General features: G+C 40.7%; 1 protein-coding gene across 3 annotated transcripts in view; it reads right to left on the bottom strand.

Annotated features, from left to right (window-relative positions):
• Positions 1-1,761: 1,761 nt before the first annotated feature.
• Positions 1,762-26,962, bottom strand: part of PDCD1LG2 (programmed cell death 1 ligand 2) — a 57,731-nt gene continuing 32,530 nt past the window's right edge. The window contains exons 4-8 of one of the 3 annotated variants that reach the window (XR_010659504.1): positions 25,823-26,089; positions 18,429-18,566; positions 15,169-15,218; positions 3,987-4,149; positions 1,762-1,975 (exon numbers count right to left, since the gene is read on the bottom strand). Coding sequence is in view for 2 of the 3 variants with exons in the window: in XM_065908042.1 (XP_065764114.1) it covers positions 4,144-4,149; positions 15,169-15,218; positions 18,429-18,566; positions 25,823-26,089 (461 nt within the window). In the remaining variant the exon portion in view is untranslated. Of the gene's footprint in view, positions 1,976-2,692; positions 4,150-15,168; positions 15,219-18,428; positions 18,567-25,822; positions 26,090-26,962 lie in introns of those variants that run through there. The other 2 variants (XM_065908043.1, XM_065908042.1) reach the window with 2 other exon arrangements.

The raw sequence follows: 26,962 nt of genomic DNA on the forward strand, positions 1-26,962 counted from the left end.
GGACATAGTCATTTACTAAGGTGTCTGTGCATTGGGAGAAATGGAAATACCCAAACTTTTCAGGGATTCCAAAACACTGCTCCGAAATCACACTAATCCTTAGGAACCCCAAATACCACTGTGATCTAATAGTCAAAATAGGGACTTAGAGTGATCAGGTGATAAACAAAGTTTGGGCCCAATTCCAGCTCATCATGGATCTGTGACCCATGCATCCATTAAAAATGATAATTAGGAAGCCTAGTCAGCAACATATTTATGGTTTTACTCATGCGTGCTCAGTCGCTTCAGTCATGTCTGACTCTCTGAGACCCTATGGGCTGTAGCCTGCCAGGCTCCTCTGTTCATGGGATTCTCCAGGTGAAAATACTCGAGTGGGTAGCCATGCCCCCCTCAGGGGGATCTTCCCAATCCAGGGACTGAACATCTCTTATGTCTCCTGCATTTGCAGGCAGGTTCCTTACCACTAGCACCACCTGGGAAGTTCATCTGTGAACTTTTGTACAATGATGAATTTGAAAAAAGGACAGAAAATGACATGTTAACAACTATACAGAGATGATGTACAAGTCTGGACAAAGCAAATGCTAACAGCAAAAATGAAAATACTTGCTGGATGATGGCGTCATAGGTGATTTTTGCTTGTTTGGCCTTTCTTAAGTCCTCAAACTCTCCCAAACTGCTGTTTTTGCTTTCTTTGTAAAAGGGACTTTTTTTTTTTTTTTCTAAAGACTTAGAACTCATCTAGCTCTTCTTCTTTGAGGATTACCATTGTACAACTTTCTGGCCAATCATATTAAGGTCATGGTAAGTAAGAACGTTAACTGTAGCCACTCTGTCCAGTGTTGTAATGAGTTTCAGAGCCAGTCATGCATGAGGCATTGATCACATACAAGATACTGCAGGAATGACAAAATCTCACTCTTTCTCTGCCCTCTAAGAGCATATAGTCTAAGAGGACGATATAAAATGTGCTCAAATCCTTATGATTCAAAACTGAAAAAAGATAACTGTTTTAGAGAGGGACAAAGAAAACACTGCTCCGCTCAAAGTAAAGAGAGCTCATATTCAGCAGGGAAAAAAAAAAAAAAAAAAAAAAACAGAAAATATTCACTGGCAGAACTGGCATCTAAAGAAAGCATAGGGTTTTGTGAAGGCAAATTGAGGCCCCAGAAAAGAGGTGTTCTGAGTGCAGGGGACAGCACAAGGCATACTGGAGGACTGGAGAGCCCCTTGACTTAGCTGGGGTATGTGGCATGTACAGGAGAGCTTGGGGACAAAACTTCTTGGCTGGAAATCCTTGGAGCACAGCTCACTTCTCCCTTAGGGTTAGGATTTAGGAGAAATATCCTGCAGACAGACTAGCTTAACAGTGTCCAGACATTGCCCATTTAGCAAGAAATAGTGGCTGGCACATAGGGGGATTACCAGTGGTACTTGTCATTTAACAGGTACTTACCATGTGCTGTACATGCTAAGTGCCTGTTAAAGGAAGATGCTAACTGCCTTTTTTATATTATAGTTGGGCCTTCATATTGAGTTTCCACATCCAACTGAGGATTGAAAATATCAGAAAAGAATTGCAGAAAATTCCAAAAAGCAAAACTTAAATATGCTGTTCAACTATTACATAGCATTTATATTGTAGTTACAACTATTTTACTTAAGCAGTTACACTGATTGGGTCTTATAAGTAATCTGCAGATGATTGAAAGTATATGGAAGAACATGAATAGATTACACAAAAATATGGCACCATTTTATATAAGGGACTTGAGCATCCACAGATTTGGTATCCAAGGGGGTCCTGGAGCCAATTCCCTGCAGATACCGAGGGAGGACTGTATTCATCTTTTAGATAAGGAAACTGAGGCTTAGAGATCAGATGATAGGTGCAAAGTTGTGTAATTCATATACAGTTGAGGTGGGTTTGGAATCTCTGACATCAGAGCCTGTCTTCTACCTCCTGTAGTGCCTGTTTGGAAACAGTAAGAGTGAAATTAATTCTAGACCAGGAAGAAGGACTACAGGGTGTATGCAACCAGTAAAATTCCACTTTAAATCCCATCCAGTAGGAAATAAGGACACATGGTGGGGTGTAATGAATACAGTTCCATTGTTCTAGTTCTATCCTTTCCAAGCTAACCAGGCAGCCTTAACCAAATTTCTTAACATCTCTGTGCCTCAGTTTCCTTATCTTTAAAATGGAGACATAAATAGTGCCTTTCTTAGAGGATTTTGAGAGAATTCATTTTAATAATATGTATAAAATGCTAGACAACCTCAGTAGGAAGTACTTGGTAAATGCTAATCATTATGGTTGTTAGGCTGTAGTGCAGAGCATTTCTCACACTAGGACACAATGCCTAGTAGTCTTCTTCCCCCAAAGAACCCTGAATTTTGGGATACTGGAGCTGGGAGACTTGTCCCAATTTGGTGTTTAAGAAAATAACCCTGATCTAGGACTAAAGATGGTGGTATTTTGACAGAAGCCATTATTTCACCAGGTTCCTATAGAGTTAAATATTATCACCCAAAGATGCAGCAAGTCAATCACATATCAGTGGAGATATGCAGACCACATGGATAGACCTACTTCCTCAGGGAGAAGGTCCTGTCTGCCTGCTCTGACATCTGCACAATTAGGAGGTGCTGCTTCCCCAGCAGGGGCCTCAGACCAACACATGGGACCTGGGAGACAGCCATGGGAACTGCCCTTCTAAATAAGGCATTCTAGTGTGCTCAAAGGCTTTTACACCTATGGGAGCCAACTGGCCTGATGGAATATTAAACTCACTGGATGGGCCCTGAGGAAATCACTTAGCCAAAAGCAGAACATCTGGAACATTTTGAAGAACTGAGTTTTATTCTTCAATGGTATTCTTTGATTTTGAACAGAAGAAACTGAGATGTTACATAATTGTCTGTTACTTTCACCCCCCTTCATTCTCATTAACCTAAAATTAGTCTGTGCATCAGTTAAAAGAGTTTGCTTGAAGCCCATTCATCATCTGTTATGCTTAATAATGTTTACATTTGGATAGTTCATAGGTTAGCTAATGCCTTGAATGTTCTAGCACAAAGACCAAATTGAACATGATCAGCCTGATGGACCACATCCAGCTACCCTCCTCCTTGACATGTGATAATGCAGTCCCATAGGATTTCTAGTACTGACCATCAGAGGTCATAGCTAGTGGCCATCACTCTATCACAGACCTGGAAACTGAGCTACTGAAAGGTTAAGTTTAGAGTCAAAGAGAAGGCCAGGAAAGGAGCCTTAGTTTGGTGCTTTGACCATTATAGCTACTCATGTAAAATTTTTGCAGAAATAGCATATTAGTATGACAAAACTCAAAATGTGTATGATTGGCTTCCAAGGTTAAGAAGACAGGATTTTTTGAAGGAAAGATGTAGTTTGCATTTGCTCTTAAAATACCATTCAACACAGTGCCATTACAAGTTAAAATCAATGCTTTGTGATTTAGATCTCAGAAAAATACTCAATGGTTTTTCTCCACAATCTGTAGTTGACCACTCTGTGTACTTCAATGCTTAAACACTTCATTAAAACAACTCAGATGTTTTCTGGCTTCCTGTAAACCATAAAATATGTCAATTATGGTTTGACTTTGTATAAAGTCCTGTCTGTGAACTCACAGTCTCAACAGGCTTGTTCAGTATCCAGAGGAAACTACACATAAAAATAACTCTACTGGCAATCTTCTGTCCATTTCTGTAACTGGAAACTTCTACTTGTCTCTGCTTCTGGAAACTGCTTTGGAAACTTAAGGGGAAATAATTCCCTCTGTTTCCAGTCTGGAAAAAAGAAAGAGCCAGAGGACCCTCAGTGGGATCCAGGATCCAGTGTGGTTGTTTTCTAAAGTGCAGTAGTGTGTGCATGGAGCCACGGGCTGTGGGGGAAGGAGCCCAGATCAGTGGAGGGGCAGTCGCCTGACTTTCCGTTACACGGTGGTAGGTGTTACCTAGTCATGCTGCAGTCTCCAGATAAAGTGCTGGTTTATACAAAGACAATTGAAAAGTACAAACAAGAAGTTCTGCAGGCCAGGGGATTCTTGCTCAGAGTCTAGAAGTTTCTTGAGGATGTCCTATCAGGTCACCCCAGCTCCTGAGATCACAGGTTCAAATCTGGAGAGAAAAGTTCACAAACAGAAAGATCATTTTTCTGACTAGAAAATATACAAACTCTCAAAGTCTGATTGGAGTGAGAAAATTGGAGTTAAAAAAAAAAAAAAAAAAAAAGCTCAAAAGGCAGCAGGGCTTAAAGCTTTCTTTCCACCCCCTCGACCATTTGCCCTAGTCCAAATCTTTAGTTTCTCTCCCCAGACTGATGGCAAGAAGCTTCTCTCCTCTGTTCTCTGAGCTGCAGGCAGCTGAGCAATACTGGAGCAAAGTTCAAGGGGCTTCCCTATTCAGACCTTTGAGTTCCCCATTGTGTCAGATATTTCTGCTTATTCCTTGAGATGCATTTTCTTCCACCCTGCTCAGCTTGTGCACATCTTAGGACTGTATCACTGGCCTCTCTTTCCTCTGGTTTCCATTCCATTTTTCCCCTCAAGTCTCGGAGAGGTGATTGCATGGGATAGGAGAGTAAGGTTGGGAGATCTCTTCTTCAGTCACCTCCTGGACAGGCTGCAGGTTCATTTTATCCCTCCGTTAAAGCCTACAGCTCTGTGGTCTGCCCTTTCCTCCTGTGGTTCTCACTAGGCTTCTGGAACTGCTCTCTTCCCTTTCCCCTTCAGTTTGAGGATACTGGGCCCCCTGAGACTAGCAAGAGCAGTCTGTATCCATCTGTATCCTTTATCATATCCTTTTATAATGAATGGATAAAACATGTACTCTATTTTCCTGAGCTCTGTGAACAGCTCTAGCAAATTAGTTGAACCCAAGAAGAAGGTCGTGAGGACCTCAGATTTATAGCTGATTGGTCAGAAGTACAGGTGACAACCTGAACATGTACCTGGCATCTGAAGCGGAGTGGGAACACTCTTGGGAACTGAGCCCTTAACCTGTGGAATCTCATGCTGTCACCGGTTAGTGTCAGAGCTAAGTTACATTGTAGGACACTCACCTTGTGATGCAGAGAATGGCTTAATGTGGGGAAAACTTCCACACATCTGGTGTCAGATATGCTTGAGTTTGATAGTAGTATGAGAGTAAAAGAGGGATATAGGAGGAAGACTCAAATTCTTTCCTACTCAAAATATATATGTGTATATATATTAAGGGTTATAAGAAAAAAGAAGAAAAAAAAATAGAACCATTGGCATAGGAAAAAGAAAAGGAGACATGTCCATGTTGCTATAATAGAATGCCAAAGCTGTAGTTGGTTCTCTGGTGGAAGTTCTTAGAGGAAATACAAGAGACTCAAATAAAAAAACAAAACAAAACAAAATGCAGATATTGGACCAATTACTATATAGGTATATATAGAAAGCTGGCCTCATATTTTAATATAAGGTATATAGAAGTATATAGAGGTATACAGAAAGAGGTATACAGAGGTATATAGAAAGCTGGCCTCATATTTTAATCTTAATCCAAACTATGGCAATGAGAGCAGTTTTTTGAGTGCCTCATCTCTAATACTTCATTGTAAGACTCTTAGATGACTAATGTGCTTAAGTCATTTTTAAAATTCTCCCATGGCCTACCTGACACAGAGTCTTGCAAATAGCAAACATAATACATGTTTGAGAGTGAATGCATAAATAAATAGTGTTACACTGGGGATCACAAGATCTTTTAAATTTTTTTCGTCATTATTTCATCAATAAAGTCACTTAACATGCCTTAAACTCAATCTCATGATCTCTAAAGTAGAGAAGTCAAGATGCATGGTCTGGATGATCTAATAAAGCACGACTTGGATGATTAGAATAACTTTTTTTTTAAGGAAGCATGACACCTATCTGGCCATAGCAAACACCCTCTTCCAACAACACAAGAGAAAACTCTACACATGGACATCACCAGATGGTCAAAACTGAAATCAGATTGATTATATTCTTTGCAGCCAAAGATGAAGAAGCTCTATACCATCAGCAGAAACAAGACCAGGAGCTGACTGTGGCTCAGATCATGAACTCCTTATTGTCAAATTCAGACTTAAATTGAAGAAAGTAGGGAAAACCACTAGACTGTTCAGGTATGACGTATATCAAACCCTTTATGATTATACAGTGGAAGTGACAAATAGATTCAAAGGATTAGATCTGATAGACAGAGTGCCTGAAGAACTTTGGATGGAGGTTCGTGACATGGTACAGGTGGCAGGGATCAAGACCATCCACAAGAAAAAGAAATGCAAAAAGGCAAAATGATTGTCTGACAAGGCCATACAAATAGCTATGAAAAGAAGATAAATGAAAGGCAAAGGAGAAAAGGAAAGATATACCTATTTGAATGCAGAGTTCCAAAGAATAGCAAGGAGAGATAAGAAAGTCTTCCTTAGTGATCAATGCAAAGAAATAGAGGGAAACAATAGAATGGAAAAGGCTAGAGATCTTTTCAGGAAAATTAGAGATATCAAGGGAACATTTCATGCAAAGATGGGCACAATAAAGGACAGAAATGGTATGGACCTAACAGAAGCACATGTTATTAAGAGGAGGTGGCAAGAATACACAGAAGAACTATACAAAAAAGATCTTCATGACCCAGATGATCACAATGGTGTGATCACTCACCTAGAGCCAGACACCCTAGAATGTGAAGTCAAGTGGGCCTTAGGAAGCATCACTACAAACAAAGCTAGTGGAGGTGATGGAACTCCAGTTGAGCAACTTCAAGTCCTAAAAGATGATGTTGTGAAAGTGCTGTACTCAATATGCCAGCAAACTTGAAAAACTCAGCAGTGGCTACAAGACTGGAAAAGGTCAGTTTTCATTCCAGTCCCAAAGAAAGGCAATGCCAAAGAATGCTCAAACTACTGCACAATTGCACTTATCTCACATGCCACCAAAGTAATGCTCAAAATTCTCCAAGCCAGGCTTCAACAGTATGTGAACCATGAACTTCCAGATGTTCAAGTTGGATTTAGAAAAGGCAGAGGAACCAGAGATCAAATTGCCAACATCTGCTGGATCATCAAAAAGCAAGAGAGTTTCAGAAAAACATCTACTTCTGCTTTACCAACTATGCCAAAGACTTTGACTGTGTGAATCACAACAAACTGTGGAAAATTCTTCAAGAGATGGGAATATCAGACCACCTGACCTGCCTCCTGAGAAATCTGTATGCAGGTCAAGAAGTAACACTGAGAACTAGACATGGAACAAGAGAGTGGTTCCAAATCGGAAAGGAGTACATCAACGGTGTATACAGTCACTCTGTTTATTTAACTTATATGCAGAGTACATTATGAGAAATGCTGGACTGGATGAAGCACAAGCTGGAATCAAGACTGTCAGGAGAAATATCAATAACCTCAGACATGCAGATGACACCATACTTATGGCAGAAAGCAAAGAAGAACTAAAGTGCCTCTTGATGAAAGTGAAAGAGTGAAAAAATTGGCTTAAAACTCAACATTCAGAAACCCAAGACCATGGCATCTGATCCCATCACTTCATGGGAAATAGATGAGTAATCAATGGAAACAGTGACAGACTTTATTTTGGGGGGCTCCAAAATCACTGCGGATAGTGATTGCAGCCATGAAATTAAAAGACGCTTGCTTCTTGGAAGAAAAACTATGACCAACCTAGACAGCATATTAAAAAGCAGAGACATTACTTTGCCAGCAAAGGTCCGTCTAGTCAAAGCTTTGGTTTTTCCAGTAATCATGTATGGATGTGAGAGTTGGACCATACAGAAAGCTGATAGCCGAAGAATTGATGTTTTTGAACTGTGGTGTTGGAGAAGACTCTTGAGAGTCCCTTGGACAGCAAGGAGGTCCAACCAGTCCATCCTAAAGGAAATCAGTCCTGAATATTCATCGGACAGACTGATGCTGAAGCTGAAGCTCCAATACTTTGGCCACCTGATGTGAAGAACTGACTCATTGGAAAAGACCCTGAGGCTGGGAAAGATGGATGGCAGGAGGAAAAGGGGAAGACAGAGGATGAGATGGTTGGATGGCATTACTGACTCGATGGAGGTGAGTTTGAGGAAGCTCTGGGAGTTGGCGATGGATAGGGCGGCCTGGTGTGCTGCAGTCCATGGGGTTGCAAAGAGTCGGACATGACTGAGTGACTGAACTGAACTGAGTTGAACTGACACATATCTATGGTATCAGAATTCAGTTCTAATCGACCAGTCATATCCGATTCTTGGTGGTTATACTAAAGTTATACTGGTTGACAGCTTGTCTGCCTGCATAACAAAAAGCCAGAGGCCTGAACAGCCCCACAAGTGAGTCAAGTTAGCTGCAAGGAGAAATTCCACAAATGGAAAGAGTAGTATACTACAGAAAAGGATTCAGGAAGTCTGGACTAGGACTTCCATCATTAAGTTATAACATAACCTTGTGCAAGTTACCTTGTCTGTTACATCTTTGCAGTATGTGTCCATTCCTTCTCCCTCGCCTGATCTTGGAATCTATGAGAAGTAGCTAAGACACTGATACATGTCCTTGAAAGGGAGTAAAAGCTTTTCCCTCCCAAAAGTTGAGAAGGACCCTATGAAGAGCCCTACATAATGCATTTGACTACTGAGATATAGAGAGATGAGTGGGGGATGGTTAACAGGGCTCAAAAAACTCCTTTCTTCATCTAACAGGCACCCCTGGGTACTTAAAACAGTGACACATTGGCGAATTTAAAAATGTATTAAGGTACAAACAGAATTCAGGAAAAATAAGGAAAATAATATGAGGTTCCATCACACAATGACAATTATTATGGACATTTTTTTTATGATTATGAGCAGTTTAATGTTTTTATTTTTAATGTTTTATGTTTTTGTCTTCATTTTTGGGGGAGAAAGCAGGTGTGGTGGGTATATTAAAAACTTTTTTTAAATAGAGAACTAATTATATGGTGAATATATCCTTATGCTTAATCCTTTTTTATTTTTTTATATAGAAAGCATTTTTCCTCAGAAACAGAATGTTAAATGGCAACATACGGTCTGTTGTTTCCCTGTTGTATCAGTCAGGATAGACTAGATTATGCTGCAGTAACAAATAACTCTTAAATCTCAATATAATAAATAAAGGTTTATTCTTGCTCATGCTCCATGCCCACCAAGGGTCAGCCAGGCACCCTGTTATTTGTTGTTACTCAGAAACCCAGGCTGATGTAGAAATCACTACCTTGAATGTTTCAGATGAAAACAGAAAATACAGCAAAGCACAGGATAACTATTATCTATTCTACCCCAAAGTAAAACACATCACTTATGCTTACATTTAGTTGATCAAAGCAAGTCATATGACCACACTTATGACCTAATTAATCACAGAGAAGTGCAATCCTATTGTGTACACAAGAGCAAGAGATCTAGAAATGTGTGAAATAACACTGATGACTACCACATTCACCATGGGGAAGGATGGGAAAGGGCCATCTCCTTGGTTACATTTAGTTTTATCTGAGTTTTTAATTTAATAATATTAAGGTTAAGGCCTTGAAGGCCCATCCTGGGTGATTGAGAAGTCTGGATTTTCACAACAATAGGAACAGGCATTACCTTTCCCAGCATTCCCTAGAAAGTTAAGGGTAGAAACATGGAGTGGGAAACCCAGCCCAGAGCAGCTGTTACTTGAATTACTGAGCCCTTCTGGACACTCTCACAATAATCAGGCCTCACTTCAGTCACTGGTCAGTGAGGCAAAACCAGCAAGCTCTTCCTTTCTTAGGTGGGAAGCAAGAATAATCATTTGAATAAGAAGTATGTGTGACATATATCTCAATGATCACAGAAGCACTATTTACAACAGCCAAACATGGAAGCAACCCAAGTGTCCATTAACAGATGAATGGATTAAGAAGATACAGTGTGTGTGAGTGTGTCACACTCACACACACACACAATGGAATATTAGCCATAAAAAGAATGAAATGTTGCCATTTGCAGCAACATGGATGGACCCAGAAAATATTATACTTAACGAAGTAAGCCAAAGAAAGACAAATATCTTATGATATCACTTACAAGTGGAATCCAAAAAAATAAATAAATAAAAATGAACTTATTTACAAGACAGACTTACAGACATAGAAAACAAACATGATTATCAAAGGGGCAGGAGCGAGGAATAAGTTAAGAGCATGGGATTAAGAGATACTACCATATATAAAATAAACAACAAGGATTTACTGTACAGCACAGGGAACTATATTCAGTGTCTTATAATAACCCACAATGGAAAAGAATCTGAAAAACTATATATGTATTACTGAATCATTTTGTTGTACAACTGAAACTAGCACAATACTGTAAATCAACTATACTTCAATAAAAATTAAAATTAAATAAATGAAATGAAATATGTCCAAAGGACATGCTCAGAGCAAGTCCCAAGACTTCATCTTCTGAGATGATAATGAGTAAGAATATGAAGGCCCAGGATTGCTCCTGGAAAGCCTAGAACCTGACACTGTCTCCCAGTGGTGGTTTTTGGGGGCGAGGCAGAGCTAGGGTAGCAGCGGCTGTGTGTCGGAGAGTGAGAGGCTGGCTCGGCCTAAGAACTTCCCGTGGGCTCTGTCCTCAGACTTCATGAAGCTGATATAGGTGTGGAGGTGACATTGCATCACTTAGCACAGTATTTGGTTGGCCAAAAAGTTCATTCAGGTTTTTCCATATCTTACAAAAAACCCTGAACGAACTTTTTGACCAACCCATTACATTTACTGTGGAAGGAGGTGCAAAGTCTGGGAGAACCTCTAGGTCAGGAGACAGCAAACTTTCTCTGTAAAGGGCCAGATTATAAAAAACTTAGATTTTTATAGTCTATATGGTCTCTGTTGCAATTACTCAGCTCTACCATAAGAAGCAGACGAACGGATGGGAAATTAGGGGGAGGGACAATATGAAAACAGAAAGCATGATTAAGTTTTAATAAAAATTTTGTTTACAGAAACAGGTGAGGATTTGACCCCCTGGCCATGGTTTGCCTACTCTTTTTTTTTTATTGATACACACCAGTGGGTAGGAAAGTGTTAACTGTGGTTGATTCTCATTAATAAGTGCCTACTAAAGTATGACAAATGTTCTAGAAATCATTATAAGTTGTTCTCTTTTAAGCTGGCAAGTTCAACTAAAATTAAACAAGATTTTTTAGTAGCAAGCCTGATTTGGTCAAAATCAGTCACTTTCTTTTAAACTGATCATAGAATAAGCTAAAAGAAGTATAGAAAAACAGATAAGAAAGCAGACAAAACCAAATACCCAATAGTTTTATTAACAGTAATATCTCACTTCATTTCATTGACTAAGTAGATATAAAATATGTACACTTAGAAGAAGCCAGGAAATAATGCTGTGACCACGCATTGAGAGTGGTACAGACTGTGTGTACAATGCAGAGGGAAAAACAAAGAAGGCTGAGCTGCAGAGACAGTCTTACAGACTAAGAAAGGGAGTAGAGCTTAGTGTATAGGCATGGGCTCTGTACTGGCATACTTGGGTCCATTTTCTGGCCCATGCATTCACTAGTCATATGACCTTGCACAAGTATCTCCTTACCTCTGAGACTGGAGGTGGTGGGGAGAAGTATATACCTCGTAGGGCTACTGTGAAAATTAAATGTACCTCTAGAGTGTTTAGAACAGTGGTCTGGCATTAAAACAATAATAACGCTAACCTATTATTCTATACGAAGGCAGATCCTACAAGAAGTTTGAGTTTGAGTCAGCAAGAAGGAATGAGGAGGGCATTCCAGGCAGGAGACACAACATGAACAAAGGGGCAAAGGTAGGAATGAGCACGGCTTGGGAACAGGAAAGGGAGAAGGATGGCCTGAAAAGCCATGCAAAAGAGCTCAAATCTAGTCAAGAGACAGGAGATTGGCCTGATGAAAACAGTGTAGGGGGAATCAGATCTTGCAGTGTGTGCTGCTCCGTTCAAGGGGACTTCCCAAAGCTATCAATGCACAGCTATACATATCTATCTATAGTTCTCATTGGGTATTGGCAATGAAACAAGATATTAGATAAGTCAAATCCAGCTCTTATAATTTGTTCATTTTACTGACAAGTAAAAATTTTTTTTTCAAAAAATTTGTTTGACTTTATCAAGTAATTTCTTGACTACAAGTTTGGGGTTTTTTTTACCCCTCTAGATCTACTCAGATATTCATTACTTCAAAATATACAAAGTAGTAGATTCTGATGTCACAGATGCCTTTTGTTACTGAATGGTTGACAGGCAGGGAGTTGAGGGAAAAACATCTTGCTGAAATAAACAAAAACCCCTAAATAGTCTACATGCAAATCTGGAGTGGTAGCTGAATGGATGAGCAGGTATTATTAGACAAAGTCCTGGTCATTTGGACAACTCCAGTGACCAGAAAATAGATGGCCACATACTTGTATTTTCAAAGACTCCAGGAAGTCTGACAAACTGACTTACTCCCGGCAAGACTGTCTCCCTCATTTCTTGATGCCTGTGATGGTTTATTTTATGTTAATTTGGCTAGACTGCTGTGCCCAGCTATTTGGTGAAATGTTAGTCTAGATGTTGCTCTGAAGGTATTTCATATAATAGATGTAATTAACATTTACCATCAGCTAACTTTAAATAGATTACCTTCCATAATGTGGGTGGGCTTCATCCAATCAGTTGAAGACCTTAACAGCAATCAGAGAAGGAGGAATTCTGCCTCAAGATTGTAATATAAAAAATCCTACCTGAGTTCCCAACTTGCCAGCCCTACAGATTTCATACTTTTCAGGCTAAGAATCTGCCTGTAATGCAGGAGTCATGGGTTTGATCTCTGGGTTGGGCAGATTCCCTGGAGACAGAAATGACAACTCACTCCAGTATTCTTGCCTGGGAAATCCCATGGACAGAGGAGCCTGGTGGGCTACAGTCCATGGGATGACAGAAGAGTTGGATGTGACTTAGTGGCTAAACAGCAAGTGGTTCTGTGGTTGTTTTTCTGGAGGAGCATGAAGCGCCCTTCATCCCCAACAACACATTCCAAGTTTTCTTAGCTGTCCAAACACTTGGTCCCAGATCTCTTCTCTTTCTATCCCTCAAATCAGTATTTCCATGTCCTGTTCCCTCTTCTTCCCAGGGGATATTATTCCAAATGTTAAATCAATTCTCAATAAAGAGTTAATAACTGATGAGCAACTTTTTAGGGAAGAACTTAAAAAAAAGCATCTACTGAAAATCTAACACATTTGTATCTGCTTTGACAAAACCATAAGACATTATACTAAATAAAAATAATTTTTCCTTTAATACTTTGCTGGTGATTATCAACCAAGTTCTATATTTTATGCAGCTCTAAACAAGATTAGAAAGACTTCAATCAACCTGAAAATAACTTTGAATGCAATCAAAACAAGTACTAATAGACCATAAAATAATGTCATGTACGTATGTACATGATAAAGATCAATTCCTCAAATAGGTGTTTCTGCCTTCATTACTCAGATTCTAAACTCTTCCCTTACAATATCATGTTTCTAGGAAAGGACTTGAAAACTGATTGATAGGCTCAATTAACCTACAGGCATGTTTTGTTTAGTTTGTTTGCTATTTGAAATACTTTCAGCTAGCATTTAATAATTAAGATGTTTTATATAAAAATCTGGATTTCTATCTTCTCTGGCAATGTAAGGCTAGTGCTAAACTGACAGGGAAAATGCTCTCCAATTTGTCACAATCCCTCCCCTCCCCCACTCCCTATCTGGTTATACTAGACAGTTGTTACTCATTTCATCACTGGCCTGAAGGGCATCTGAGTTTATTACTTCTGTGCTCACATTTTTCACTATTTCTTCCTTATTCTGAGCAGCTGAAGGAGTCACTTATTCAAACATTTTGACCTTATGAAGTTTAGTAAATATTGGGCCTCTCTCATGGGAATTCACCTGGAGGCCAAGGAGATCAATTTATAGGAATATGGGATTTTTGTTTCCCAAGAAACAAATATTTGTATCAGAACTTCCAGTGTTGATCTGAAAGTTGTCTCATGATTCAGAAAAGCTCAGGTAATGGGATGTCAAGCACAGCCGGCTTAGGCTGCATTTCTTCCCTGGCACTGGGTCCAGGAATGAGTCTATAGCGACAGGATGTATTTTCAAGAATCTCTTTCAGGGGAGTAGTGGAGACAGGGAGGGTGCAGGAGCCTCTTTTCATTTCATTCTTTTAAGTCATATTTTGTGCTTATGAACTGCCATGTGTGATAGATAAGCCAAATGCAGACCCTGGTATTTGAACATTTTCTAGGGTTATTTTCACAATTGGTGTCACTGGAATCTGGGCAATATATTCAAAAGAATTTAAAAGTAAACAGTTCTTAATATTTTGAGCAGCTGATAATACTAAGTTATTTAGAAATGTCTATGAATTGCCTATCACTATTTTGGTGAACTCATAAAGTCATGTGTGACACCATGTGATCCCTAGATTACAGGCAAAGGCAGCTTTCCCAAGAGAGCCAGAAATACCCATTTTACAATGTGACCTAGATCTGTGAATCTCCAACAGACCACTTCCCCAGTGTCTATGCTTTTCATCTGATGAAGCTGAATGGTTTCAGCAACCCTGCTACTCCTGACCTCTAGATCACATACTCTCCCACAAATTCTAGCTCCAAGCCTTTCAATCTCATGAAGAGACTTCTACAATCTCCAGAAATACCCTTAACCCACAACCCACAGTGTACTTAATGACTAAAAACCCCAGCTGCTGATTGTGTAACAGTAGACTATCTTCCTTTTGCTGTTAAATTTAACCATGTTTCTAATTTGAGCCCAGATGTCTGTGCATTATTTTCTAGGAGTGCTTAGGAATATAGACAGACTAAAGGCTATATAGTTGTTCTGTGGCTATTCAACTGACATCATCTTTATTTTCCAAAAAACGTATGGAACAATGCAGGATTGCAAGAGAAACTAAATGCCACTTAGCAGGAAGATTCTTCCCAGGCTATTGGCCCTTGGTGCAACAAAGCAGAGGTTTTATTTCTTAATTTAATCTGGAAGAGAAAAGAAGGTGAAACAGAAAAGAAAAATCATGATTACTCACAGCTCTGTCTACTTCTTTCCTTACCATGGTGGCAGATCTTTTTGTTGCATCTGAAAAAGAAAAATTCCAGGGATGGGTTAAGATTAACGAGGAAACTGTTCTGTTTATAGGTGAAATGATGGCAGAACGAAAAGTAAATTCAAATAAATCCACACAGAGAAGAATAACTTTCCACCATGGTTTGAGACCTCAGGCTGGCTACAAACTAAAACCATACCCTTAGGAGAAAATTGTGAAGAAAGAAGGCCTCTGCTTACTTCCCATTCCCTTGTCTGCCCAAGCCCCCAGGTCCTCAGAGGTTGAGGGACTGCTAATTTGGGTATTTGGCCCAGGAAATACCTTTGAAATTCTCTCTCCCTGTTCTACTTTAGTCTTGAATGCCACTTCCTTCCTTTCTCCCCTACACAGAGCAGAAGGTCTAATCAATAAATCTGCACTAAGGTGTCATTGACTGATACTGGTTCAAAGTAACTTTGGTAGCAGAAACACAAGTTCACAAGATGGGTTGCTGCTAATCATTGTTTCCCTGGCTTTATCTCTTTATCAAGCCCTGGTTTCACATACTCCCTCTTATTCTGCTTTTCTTACAGGGTTCAATACCCATGTCCTGCAGTTGCTTGGGTTCCTGAACTCAGTCCATCCCTACTCTGGTTTTGTTCTGTTTGTCAGCTTCTTAATAACTCCTTTGTATTCATCCTGACCTTGGCCCAGATTTCGAGGGCTTCTATCCAGCATTGCAATCTCCTCCAAGAGCATTTATATTTGAAAGGGGTCAATGGCTAAGCTATAGGAATTGCCCTTGAATGTTGGAGATTCAGTGAAGGACTCTAATGCCTGAGGTCAGTGCTGTCATTCTCTGTGGTTCTCATGCAAGCATTAGTCAATATATTTGGCCTTTGGTTTAAATCTCTGCAAAGCTCTAGCTCAGTCTTTTAGGGCAAAATGTGGTGCAGAGGCTAGTACTGGTGGGCGAGTTGATTATTAACAGTCCACAAGGAGATAGGTATAGAAATAAAGTGCAAACATTAGAAATTTTTATAGTAATTCTTCTAATATGTTAGGTTTTTTATGATCATATTTATTGAAATACCATATTATGTTTATTAAATCCAATAGAAATTAGAAATACTTCTCAATCCCATACAGTAGCTACTAGCCCCATGTGACTATTGAACACTTACAATATGTGAGCACTTAAAATATGACCCAGGACTTGAATTTTTGTTTAATTTAAGTAACCACATATGGCCATGTTGTACAGAGCAGGTTAGCACACATATCTGCGTATCAGAGGTTCAAAGTCTAAAATTTTATTGAACAATTTTGTTGTATATGCCAGGTAATGTTTTAGACACTGGACATATACTGATGAAAAAGAGAAACCATAGTCCTTGAATTCATGTGTATTTGTGTACTCCCTTCTAAGAGAGCAGATCCCAAAGCACAAGAGTTACAGAGGAGGGCTATTACATAGCAATGGTGATTTCGCTCTAGTTTATTAAAAAATAAATCACTTGAAAATGTATTTACTTAACTCTTACTAGTAACAAATCTCTCCCACTCTAGTTGGTGCCTGAGACTCACACCCAGCTTGGTGCTACTTACACTTGAAATTGGGATGAGGGATGAGGGGAAGATTTCTTTTCTCCACTCTATCTTTAAGAAATGTGGCTCTATTTCATTTCCTCAGAGAGTAAGGATGAAAAACACGCTACTCATTTATGAGGTGCCTAATGGGTTCTCAGGCCCCAAGCCTGGAACCTTGTTTGTAAAATTGCATCTGAGGGGTACACATGAGGGAGGTACTAGAGGAATGCAGGAGTTTCCTGGTGGTCCAGTGGTTAAGAATCTGCCTGCCAGTGTATGGGACATGTTTCTGATCCCTGGCCCAGGAAGATTCCACATGCTACAGAGCAACTAAGCCTGCATGCCACAACTATTGAAACCCACATGCTCTAGAGCCTGTGCTCCACAGCAAATGTCACCACAATGAGAAGCCCATGCAGTGCAACTAGAGTAGCCCCTGCTTGCCACAACTAGAGAAAGCCCATGCAGCAACGAAAACCCAGTGCAGCCAAAAAAAAAAAAAAGAAAAAGAATGCAGAAGATAAGGTTCTGATGAACTGCATCTGTCATGACTCTTTGAAGTCACAGATTTGCAGAAGAGAGTCTGTTTAGTCCAAGATTTTTTGGGCAAGACCCTATAATTCCTCTAATTTCATTCTTTCTCCCCATCCCATTTTTTCTCCTTTCCTCCCTCCCTTCTTCCCTTCTTCCTTCCTCCCCAACCTTCCTCTTTCTTTTGACAACAGTTCATGGATCTTGGATTCTACAGAAGAGGGTTTGTGGTCACTACCCAAGCTAATGCACACATAGGTCAACGGACAAATAGATGATGACAGTATTTCATGGCAGATGAGAATACAGAAGCTAGACTGTAAATGTAGGATAACAATCACTGAAAAGCCCCCCAGTCCTCAAATAGTGACCACTTCAAATTCTTAGTGAATTATTTCTAGCTGTTATTTCCTTTACTATAGACTGTGTATAGATCTTGGGAGGAGGCTCACTGGGTGCTGTGTAGGAAAGCACCAGATGGGCTTGCAGGTATTCTGGCCTGGATTCAGACACCACAGGCATGCTCTGTCTCACTGTAGAATGGAGTGGGTTGGTGAGCCTGTGATGGGCTGAGGAGGGAGCTGCTGAAACATCTCAGGATACCACCAGTCAGGTGCTTTCCCTACGCCAGATGGCCTCACACTTCTTTCCTTTCCTTATCCAACCAGAAGATTCAGATTCCTGTGGGTAAGAGGACGGCTCAGCCCAGCTCAGACCCAGAAGGGGCAAAGGAGGAATGAAAGCTAAAGGAGTCCTCATGAAGGATCCTGCCATCTTCCCACCAGTGAACTCTGACTGCACAACTGTCTGCATTGCCCAAATAACACTGATCTCATGAGGCTGATGACACTTCTTGGCTCAGAGAACAAAGCAAACCATTTCAGCTACAGGAATGAAACACTCATTTAAAAATATTCAGTTTCTTAATTTTTACTTTTATCAATATTTTTATTCAAAAAAAACATTGCATCTTACTGAAGACCAGAGGCATTTTCTTCTGGGAAACAATCATCAGGACAAGCTCCAAGAAACTCATGAGCCCTGAGTGGACACAGTGTGAAGCTACAGGTCGGCGGGGCCAAGCAGGGCCTCACACTGCAGACACCCAGACTACTTGGTTACCATGAACAAAACTCACTTACCTTCTCTAGGATACAACTTCTGCCAGAGTCGTTTTCTTAGGGCTACGATTGTGGCTATGAAAATGAAAGCAATGATGAAGGAGGGAATGAAAACATGAAGCAGTGAAGATGGAGGGATCTTGGGGTCTTCCATAGGACCTGGCAGAAAGAAAAAGCACGAGAATCCCATTGCATGGTAACTCTGAGGCAACCCAACAATGTAGCCAAGTAACTGAGTTATAACTAACATGACCAACTTGCATTGAACATTTACTCCATGCCAGGTATTTTTCTGTGAATGCTGAATGTATATGAATCACGTCTGTATTAGCTCCTTTACTCTTCATGACCACCCTATGAGGCAGGCTGTACTATAACCCTCATTTTACTGATGAAGAAAGTGAGGCACGGAGACCTAGCACACTTTCCTAAAATTACACATTAAGTGACATAGCTGAGATATAGTCCAGGCTGCCCGAAAAACACTCCATGTTTTTCACCATTCTTATATACTTCTTGTATTATGTGCTCTTTCTTTCTCTTCTTTCTTCCTCCCTCCCTTCCCCTTCCTTTCTCCTCCTTTCTTTCTTTTTCTTCCTTCCTTCCTTGCTCTTTTTCCTTCATCATCTCTCTTTTTATAGTAGGATAGTCCCTCAGCCCAAATATGTCTCCTTCTCCACTGTCAAGCATTCATGATGCTTAGAATATATCTGATCAGTTATTCAATCTCCAGGATTAAGAGGATCCTTTTGAAAAAACAGAATATCATACCTTAACGTGAATCATTACAACTAGTCATTTTCCTTTTCTCAGAGAATCAAGGTCTGGCACTGAGGAAGAGATGAGTTTAGTAGAGAGGTGGATGAGAAGAGTAAGTTTGGAGGTTGGGGAAAGCCTTGTAAAGGAGTGCTCTGGTTAGAATGAGGGCTCCAGACTGACTAAGGACAGGCCTGGATGGGGGTTCACTACAGGGAGATGGAAGCATACTCAAGTAAACTGTGCCCTTTCCAACATGCTGAATTTTGCCTTATGGAGTAACTCATAAAGAATAAACATAACAGGGAATTCTCTGGCTGTTTAGTGGCTGGGGAGTCTGCACTTTCACTGCTGAGGGCCTGGGCACAGCCAAAAAAAGAATAAACGTCACAGCCTGGTCCTGGAAAAGTCTGGCAGAACTGCTCTTGAAGAAGGGCTCAGTCCTGCCATCTGTCTTCCCCCTTCCCCATCATAGTGTTATCTGAGTACCACAGACAATTTTAGCTAAGAAGGGACTAGATGTCATTTAATTTGAGGCTCTCATCTTAGAGTTGAGAAAGTAAGGTTCCAAGATCTAAGGTCATCACTGCTAATGGGCTGGTGGCTCAGTGGTAAAGAATCCATTTGCCAAGTAGGAGATGCGAGTTCGATTCCTGGGTCAGGAAGATCCCCAGGAGAAGGAAATGGCAACCCACTCCAGTATTCTTGCCTGGGAAATCCCTTGGACAGAGGAGCCTGGGGGATTGAAGTCCACGGGATCACAAAGGGTCAGACACGACTTAGTGACTGAGCACACATGCACACATCACTGCTAAGTAAGTGGCCAAACCAGGATCGCAAACCCAGATCTGTCTGATTCAAGGCTCAGGCCCCACAGGTATTTGTCTCTAAGTTTAAGATTGTAGTGAACATAAAGATAAAAAGCATTAAGAAGTTTGGTTCATCTACACGTTGGATAATCCGTATTTTTAAATTTTAATTGAGGTAAAATGGTCATATAACGTATTAGTTTCAGGCATACAACATAAAGATTTGATATTTGTATACACTGTAAATAATCACCACAATACATCTAGTTAACAGCATATCACACAAAACCCATAGTAACTAATATCTTCTTGGAAGTGCTTACTGGGGCTTCCCAGGTGGCGCAGTAGTAAAGAATCTGCCTGCCAATGCAGGAGATGCAAGAGATTCAGGTTCAATCCCTGGATTGGGAATATCCCCTGGAATAGGAAATGGCAACCCACTTCAGTATTCTTGCCTGGAAAACTCCATGGATGGAGGAGCCTGGTGGGTTATAGTCCATGGCGTTGCAAAGAGTTGGACACAACTGAGTGACTGAGCACACACACACAGGAAGCACTTATTAAGCACTTGCTGCGTGCAGCACCATAAGTCAAGGAGTTCTTACTGCCCCCACAGCAGGAGATGTCCTTACCTCAGTGGCTTTATGCAAACCCTTGTCCTTTATGCAAAACCTTGTAAGGTTCCCTCACAATTCCTTCCATACACAAATTCTACTTATGCTTAAAGATTTTCTAACACTGAACATGCAATAAGACATCAGTCTGCTTAGAATGTAAGTACATGAAGTTACAAAGACTTTTGCAAAGTCATCTCTGAATCCCCTATAGAGCCAAGCACCAGCTAGATGAAAGGTGTCAATAAGGATTTGTTGGACTGAATTGACTATCTGTCCATCTAGTCTACCTTGCCCAATCTTTCTTATCGTTAAATCTTCTGGCAGACTGTTAAATCCATTCTCTGTTTCTTCTCTAGTATTAGCTAGGTGCTAGCTGGACACATGGTTTCTCTGAGACTACATGTCTAAGCCTTCCCTGCAGTTAGGTGTGGCCAGCCATGTGAACTAAGTTCAGGCCTAGAGAATGGGCTTTTTGTGTTTTGACCTTCAAAACACTGGGTGTATCTTTTTCTTTCTGTGGGCTGAAACATGAATGTGGCAGTGACCCAGCTTTCAACAGGGTAACATCCTGGAGAGTGCCAGAGCAATAAGATGGAAAGAACCTAGCTTGCCGAATGACTTGATAGAGTACAGCAACTTACCTGCTCTGACCCACCTTCTATCTCTGAATGTGACATCAAAAAGAATACTCCTGCTTTACACCACTGTATTTTGAGGTCTCTTAGCCTAAATCCTAATGCATATTATTCTAGACTATTTTATAATAATTGCATGTTACTTAACAATGAGATGTCCTCATTGGATGGGAAAAATATTGGATCTGTCCTTATCCACAGTCTCATGCACTTATAAGGAAACCAGACTTCTTGCTGGACAAACCATGTTTGTTTGTTTTTCTGTTTCTATCCTTTCTGACTTTCTGACTGACAGACTTTACATATTTCATTTAATCCTCATGACAACTCTATTAGGTATCTATCATTATTTATCCTTATTCTACAGATGAGAGGCTGAGTTCTAGAGTGGCTCAGTCATATGTTCATGTTCTCAAAGCTAGTAGGTAGCAGAGAGAGGATTTGAAATTATTGTCCATCTGACCTCAGAGCCCGTGCTCCTGAGCACTGCCAGAGAGTCACCTCCAAGTCTCCTGGGAGAGCTTCTCTGCTAACCCTACAAGGGTCTTGTTATAGTTTTCTTGTGCTCCCATCTCATTATATTTCCTAATGAAAATGGATCACTGGCTGAGTAGAAGGAACCCTGTTTCAAAAGGAAAATGGTGTCACTGCTCCTTAATTTCTGACTGAAAATTAGGATGTTCAGTCATCTATTCTGGAGCTACTGGAGCACCTCAAACCCCAGACTCTCACTACTGTATGTGTTTTATTCATTGACTTCTGAAGAAGTATGTGTGGGTCACAGAAGTCAGCAGTTAGGAGCCAATTTATGAGAAAGAGCACAGTCATAAGACAACTTAAAAATGTCTTTCAGAAATAGGAGAAAGGAACCGTGGGAGGATGTGTGACTTTGGTCATCTTGTTGCTGGTATTTGTACCACAAACTAGGTAATCATTTGTATCCACACAGACTGGCAGCTGGGATGATGGGACTGGGGTAGTCCAAGAGTAAGTCTCCAAGCCATTAATCTAACATTTACTGAGCACTTACCATGGCAGAGCACTCAGGTTTTACTTTAGTTTGGATATAAAGAAGACTCATGTGAACAATTAAAATCCATGGAAAATAAAAAAGCAATGAAAGAGAAAAGACAAGCATAGTTGCAGGCAAGCAAAGAAATAGGTCTTAGGAGGTGAGATGAAGAAAAGATGCCTTGCACTCTGGAGTTACTTCAACTACCCTGAGAGCTGGTGAAGACAATGAAGAATGATATTTTGTGTGGAAGAAACTGCCTGAGCAAAGAAGTCATGGTGACCAGAGAGGTGCAAGTAGGTTCAGAGAGTACAGGGTGAGGAAAGGGTAACAAGGAGGCTGTGTACCAAGGGACATGTTCTACCACATGTAAAGTTATAGCTACTGCCTAGTCAGCTTGAGCTCTATTCACTGTCAGGCCAGCGGGCAAAGCAAAGAATCATAATACTGGTAGAGAAACTGATCTTGATTCCCATGTTGTTGCTGTTCAGTCTCTCAGTCGTGTTTGACTCTTTGTGACCCCGTGGACTGCAGCATGTCAGGCTTCCCTGTCCTTCACCATCTCCCAGAGCTTGCTCAAACTCATGTCTATTGAGTAAGTGATGCCATCCAACCATCTCATCCTCTGTCATCCCCTTCTCCTGCCTTCAATCTTTCCCAGAATCAGGGCCTTTTCTAATGAGTCAGTTCTTCGCATCAGGTGGCCAAAGTATTGGAGCTTCAGCATCAGGCCTTCCAATGAATATTCAGGATTGATTTCCTTTAGGATTGACTGGTTTGATCGCCATGCAGTCCAAGGGACTCTCAAGAGTCTTTTCCAACACCACAGTTCAAAAGCATCAATTCTTTGGTGCTCAGCCTTCCTTATGGTCCAACTCTCACATCCATACATAATTACTGAAAAAACTGTAGCTTTGACTATACGAACCTTTGTTGGCAAAGTAATGGTTCCCATGAAGAACTCCAATGCTGCTACACAATGGAGGCAGGGAAGACTGTCTGGAACTCAGGGATCCACTGATTCTCTGAGTCTCATTACTTCCATACTCAGTGATAACAATAAAAAGGCAATTGCAGCAACTGCAGTCTGCTGAGGGTGAGGCAACTAACGGCTCAGGTCTCCCAGTGTTGAAAGTCTGAGTAACCCCCACACCCCTCCTTCCCTCCACCCTCCAGGCAAACAAACTATCCCATCTGAAATGCTGAGTGAGGAAAAGCTAGAATGTATGCTGGATGAGAGAGATGACAAATATCAACTATGGCTTGGGATCAGTTGCAGCAGCAGGAACTGTAACTTGTTTCATGAACTCTGGTATATGTATCTTGTGCTGAGATAGTAGCTACTTACCTGCCCAAAGGCTCAGAGACAGTATTAGTTTGAATATAGGGCATGAAGGGACAGACTTGAGCAGTGCAAGGGATTGACTACTGTTGTCCTGCCTCATTTTCTCTCAGCCTCTCTTCTGAGTTTAGCCACACATTGGGTAGAAGTCTGGGTGGGCCTCAAATCACTTCATGGTCAGTGACTCCCTCAGTTGGACAAATTGCTTCCTGCCCTGAAATGACTTTGATGCCATAGATGCTGGGGGAGCTCTCTCAGCCCACATGCATGCATAACTCACAGCAGAAGGAAGTTACACTCCTGGGGACAACTGCTCACCACTGGGGGTGAAAGCAGATAGATTAGTCCTTAAGTCTGAAGCTCTTTTGAGTAAACCTTTAGGAGATGATCTATACACTTCTCATGAGGTTCTTGAGTATTTCAGCTTCTACTGTTCATGTCAACAATTGGGATAATGCACGCTTCTATTTTCTCTTCCTTCTTTCCTGTCTTAATTTTTGAACCTCTCACTTCTGCCCCTTGGGGTCACCACCTAAATGCCTGCATGCCACACAAGTCCTCATCATAGGCTCTTTTATCTAACTAAGACAGACAGCAAATAGTGGAATATAATGACAATATAGCAAATCTTCTGTAAAGTCAAATTTAACCTAGACTGTCTTTGTTCTGAAATTACATCCTTTATTGGTAAGATAGCAGAATAAAGTCTCCTCTTAAAGATGTCCATGTTCTGAAACCTGTGAATGCATTACCCTACATAACAAAGGATTGTGCAGATGTGATTATACTAAGGACCTTGAAATGGGAAAACTATCCTGAATTATTAGGTTGAGGCATGTATTGGGGGGAGGCATCTAATGTAATCACAGTGGTCCTTAAGAGGTAGAAGAGAGAGGCAAAAGAGTTAAAGAAAGAGATGTGATGACAGAAGTAGAAATCTAATGCTGGCTTTGGAGGTGGAAGAAAAGGCCATGAGCCAAGGAATGCAGGTGGCCTCCCAAAGATGGAGAAATCCAGAAAATGAATTCTCTCTTAGAGCCTCTACAATCCCGTGACACCTTGATTTGAGCCCAGTAAAGCTCTTTTCAGACTTTTGACCTCCAAAAGTATGAACTAATAAATTTGTGTTGTCTACAGCCCACAGTGGGGACTCCCCTGGTGTCCCAGTGCTAAAAAATTCACCTTGCAATGCGGGGATATGGGTTCGATTCCTGGTCGGGGAACTAAGATCTGACATATAGTGGGGCAATTAAGCCTGTGTGTCACAACTAAAGAGTCCATGCATTGCAAAGAAAGACCCACATGCCACAACTAAGGCCTGACATGGCTAAATAAATAAATAAAGTTCTTAAAAAAAATAAAGCCCGTGATGGTTGTGGAACAATAGGAGACTTATGCCTTTGCAAAAAAATGACTTGTCTCACAAAGTGATTATGATACTAAATGTTAGCTCATACTAAATGATCTGATACTAAATGTTAGCTGCTCTTATTTGTCAAATGAATGTTCTTAGCAGATAAAAAATAAGCAGACCATGAGAACTGTTATAAATTTTACTGATGCATGAAGTTCTAAAATACAGGATTCAGCGTAGCCACAGAAGTCTGTAAATAAGTTTTATAAAGAGGTCAGTTTTCCTGGAAGACTCTAAAACCACTTGGCTGGCAGAAAAGCCAGCAAAGTAATATTCATACTGTTGACTCATGGCATTATGCCTGAATCAAAGTGATCCGCCCTTATGCTGGGTATTTTCAGTTTCCTCTTTGGGTCCATTCACTGCACTCTAAGGCCTGAGAGGCTGACCTTATGAACATATCAGAGGACTTCCTTGTTCTCTGACCTCTAAGCCCTGAGAGGCTGACCTTATGAACATATCAGAGGACTTCCTTGTTCTCTGACCTCACCTGGGTTCTGCCAGTGGAAGGCTCCAGCAGGAGGGTGGGAGAACAATGTTTGGGCATCATTTCATCACCTTCTGCTCTTGGGAGTGGCTGCAGGTGGCAGCACCCCTGTACTGGAGGCCCCAGGTCCCTTTTCCAATTTCCAGCAGCCTCTCCTGGGTTCAGGCGAGGTACAGCTCCACGATTTTGGAAGTCCCAGGGGCTCTATATTCCTTTTAGTAGATTCTCTAAACCTTAATCACTACCTTTATTACACTCTTCTCAGGTTACTCATTCTGACTGTGCCATCCATTTCTTGCCTGAACCCTAACTCGTAGAGCTAGGAAGGGTGGGCAGCTCTTACCTTGGACAATGGTGGCTGAAGTGAATTCCTTCATATCGGCATTCCAGAACACACAGGTGAAATTCCTGCCTGGGTGTGGCTTTAGGCGCAGAACACTGGTAACCTGGTAGAGGCCTTCAGAGGTCTTGGTATGGCTGGTGATGGCAGGAATACTGACGTTTAGCCAAGACACTTTTGCCAGGGGATAGCCTTCAGCCTGGCAGGTGAGCTCCACCTCATCTGTCCCTGGGACCCTGAGGTGGCGAGTGTGTATTTTCTTGTAGGAAGCTGGGACAAAAAAAAATGAAGAAATAAGTCTTTCTTTTCCTGATTCCTATAGATCCCTGTACTTAATGTCATATGAAATAAATTATCATTATCAATATTAAATAATAATGGTTTTAACTTTTAAAACATTTCCTGTGTCCCAAATATCATGCTCTTTTACATCACTGAATTATTTAATTTTTACAACAAAACAGCATTGTCAATATTCCCAATTTTTGTTGAAGATAATTGAGGCTAGAGAGGTTTATTTCAGTCTAAGTCACAGGGTTATTAATTGGTGGAGCCAATTATGCACAATCGAGGCTTGATTCCAAATCTCAGTGGTGCTTTATCCTATCACAATCTGTGGCTGTAAATTATCTCACAGTCAGAGATTGGAGAAAAAAAGAGGATGGATAAACAAAATCATTAGATAACCTCTACACCCCACTTTATTTAGTATTTTCTAACATCTTCGGGAAGAAATTTTCTTTCCACTTTCCCCTTTCCTCTGTCTTCTTCAAGATTAGGAGGGGAGAAAAATAAAGACCTAGACATTTGTTGGAGGTCAGATTCATTGCCATCTTGGCCCCAGCTGGTTCCATCTGGATTTGGGGTTTTTTTGTGTGTTGTTTGTTTGCTTTTGTCTGCAGCTTCCTTTCTTATCTCTGGACCCTTTAATGTAAAGATTTATGTTCACTCCTGCTGAAGGTGGGGGTTGATGGGTTTTGAGCAAAGACCTGGAGCAGCTCTGGCAACACTTTGAAGATGAAATGAGTTAATACATGTAAAGTGTTCAGAAAAGGGCACGTATAGTAGGTACATGATAAGTGTTATTATTTTTTAAAGACCTAGATTCTGTCTATAAATATTCAAGAATAGAGTATATTTATT

The sequence above is a fragment of the Muntiacus reevesi genome, chromosome 17 (assembly GCF_963930625.1).
Source record: "Muntiacus reevesi chromosome 17, mMunRee1.1, whole genome shotgun sequence".
NCBI classification, from domain to species: Eukaryota; Metazoa; Chordata; class Mammalia; order Artiodactyla; family Cervidae; genus Muntiacus; species Muntiacus reevesi.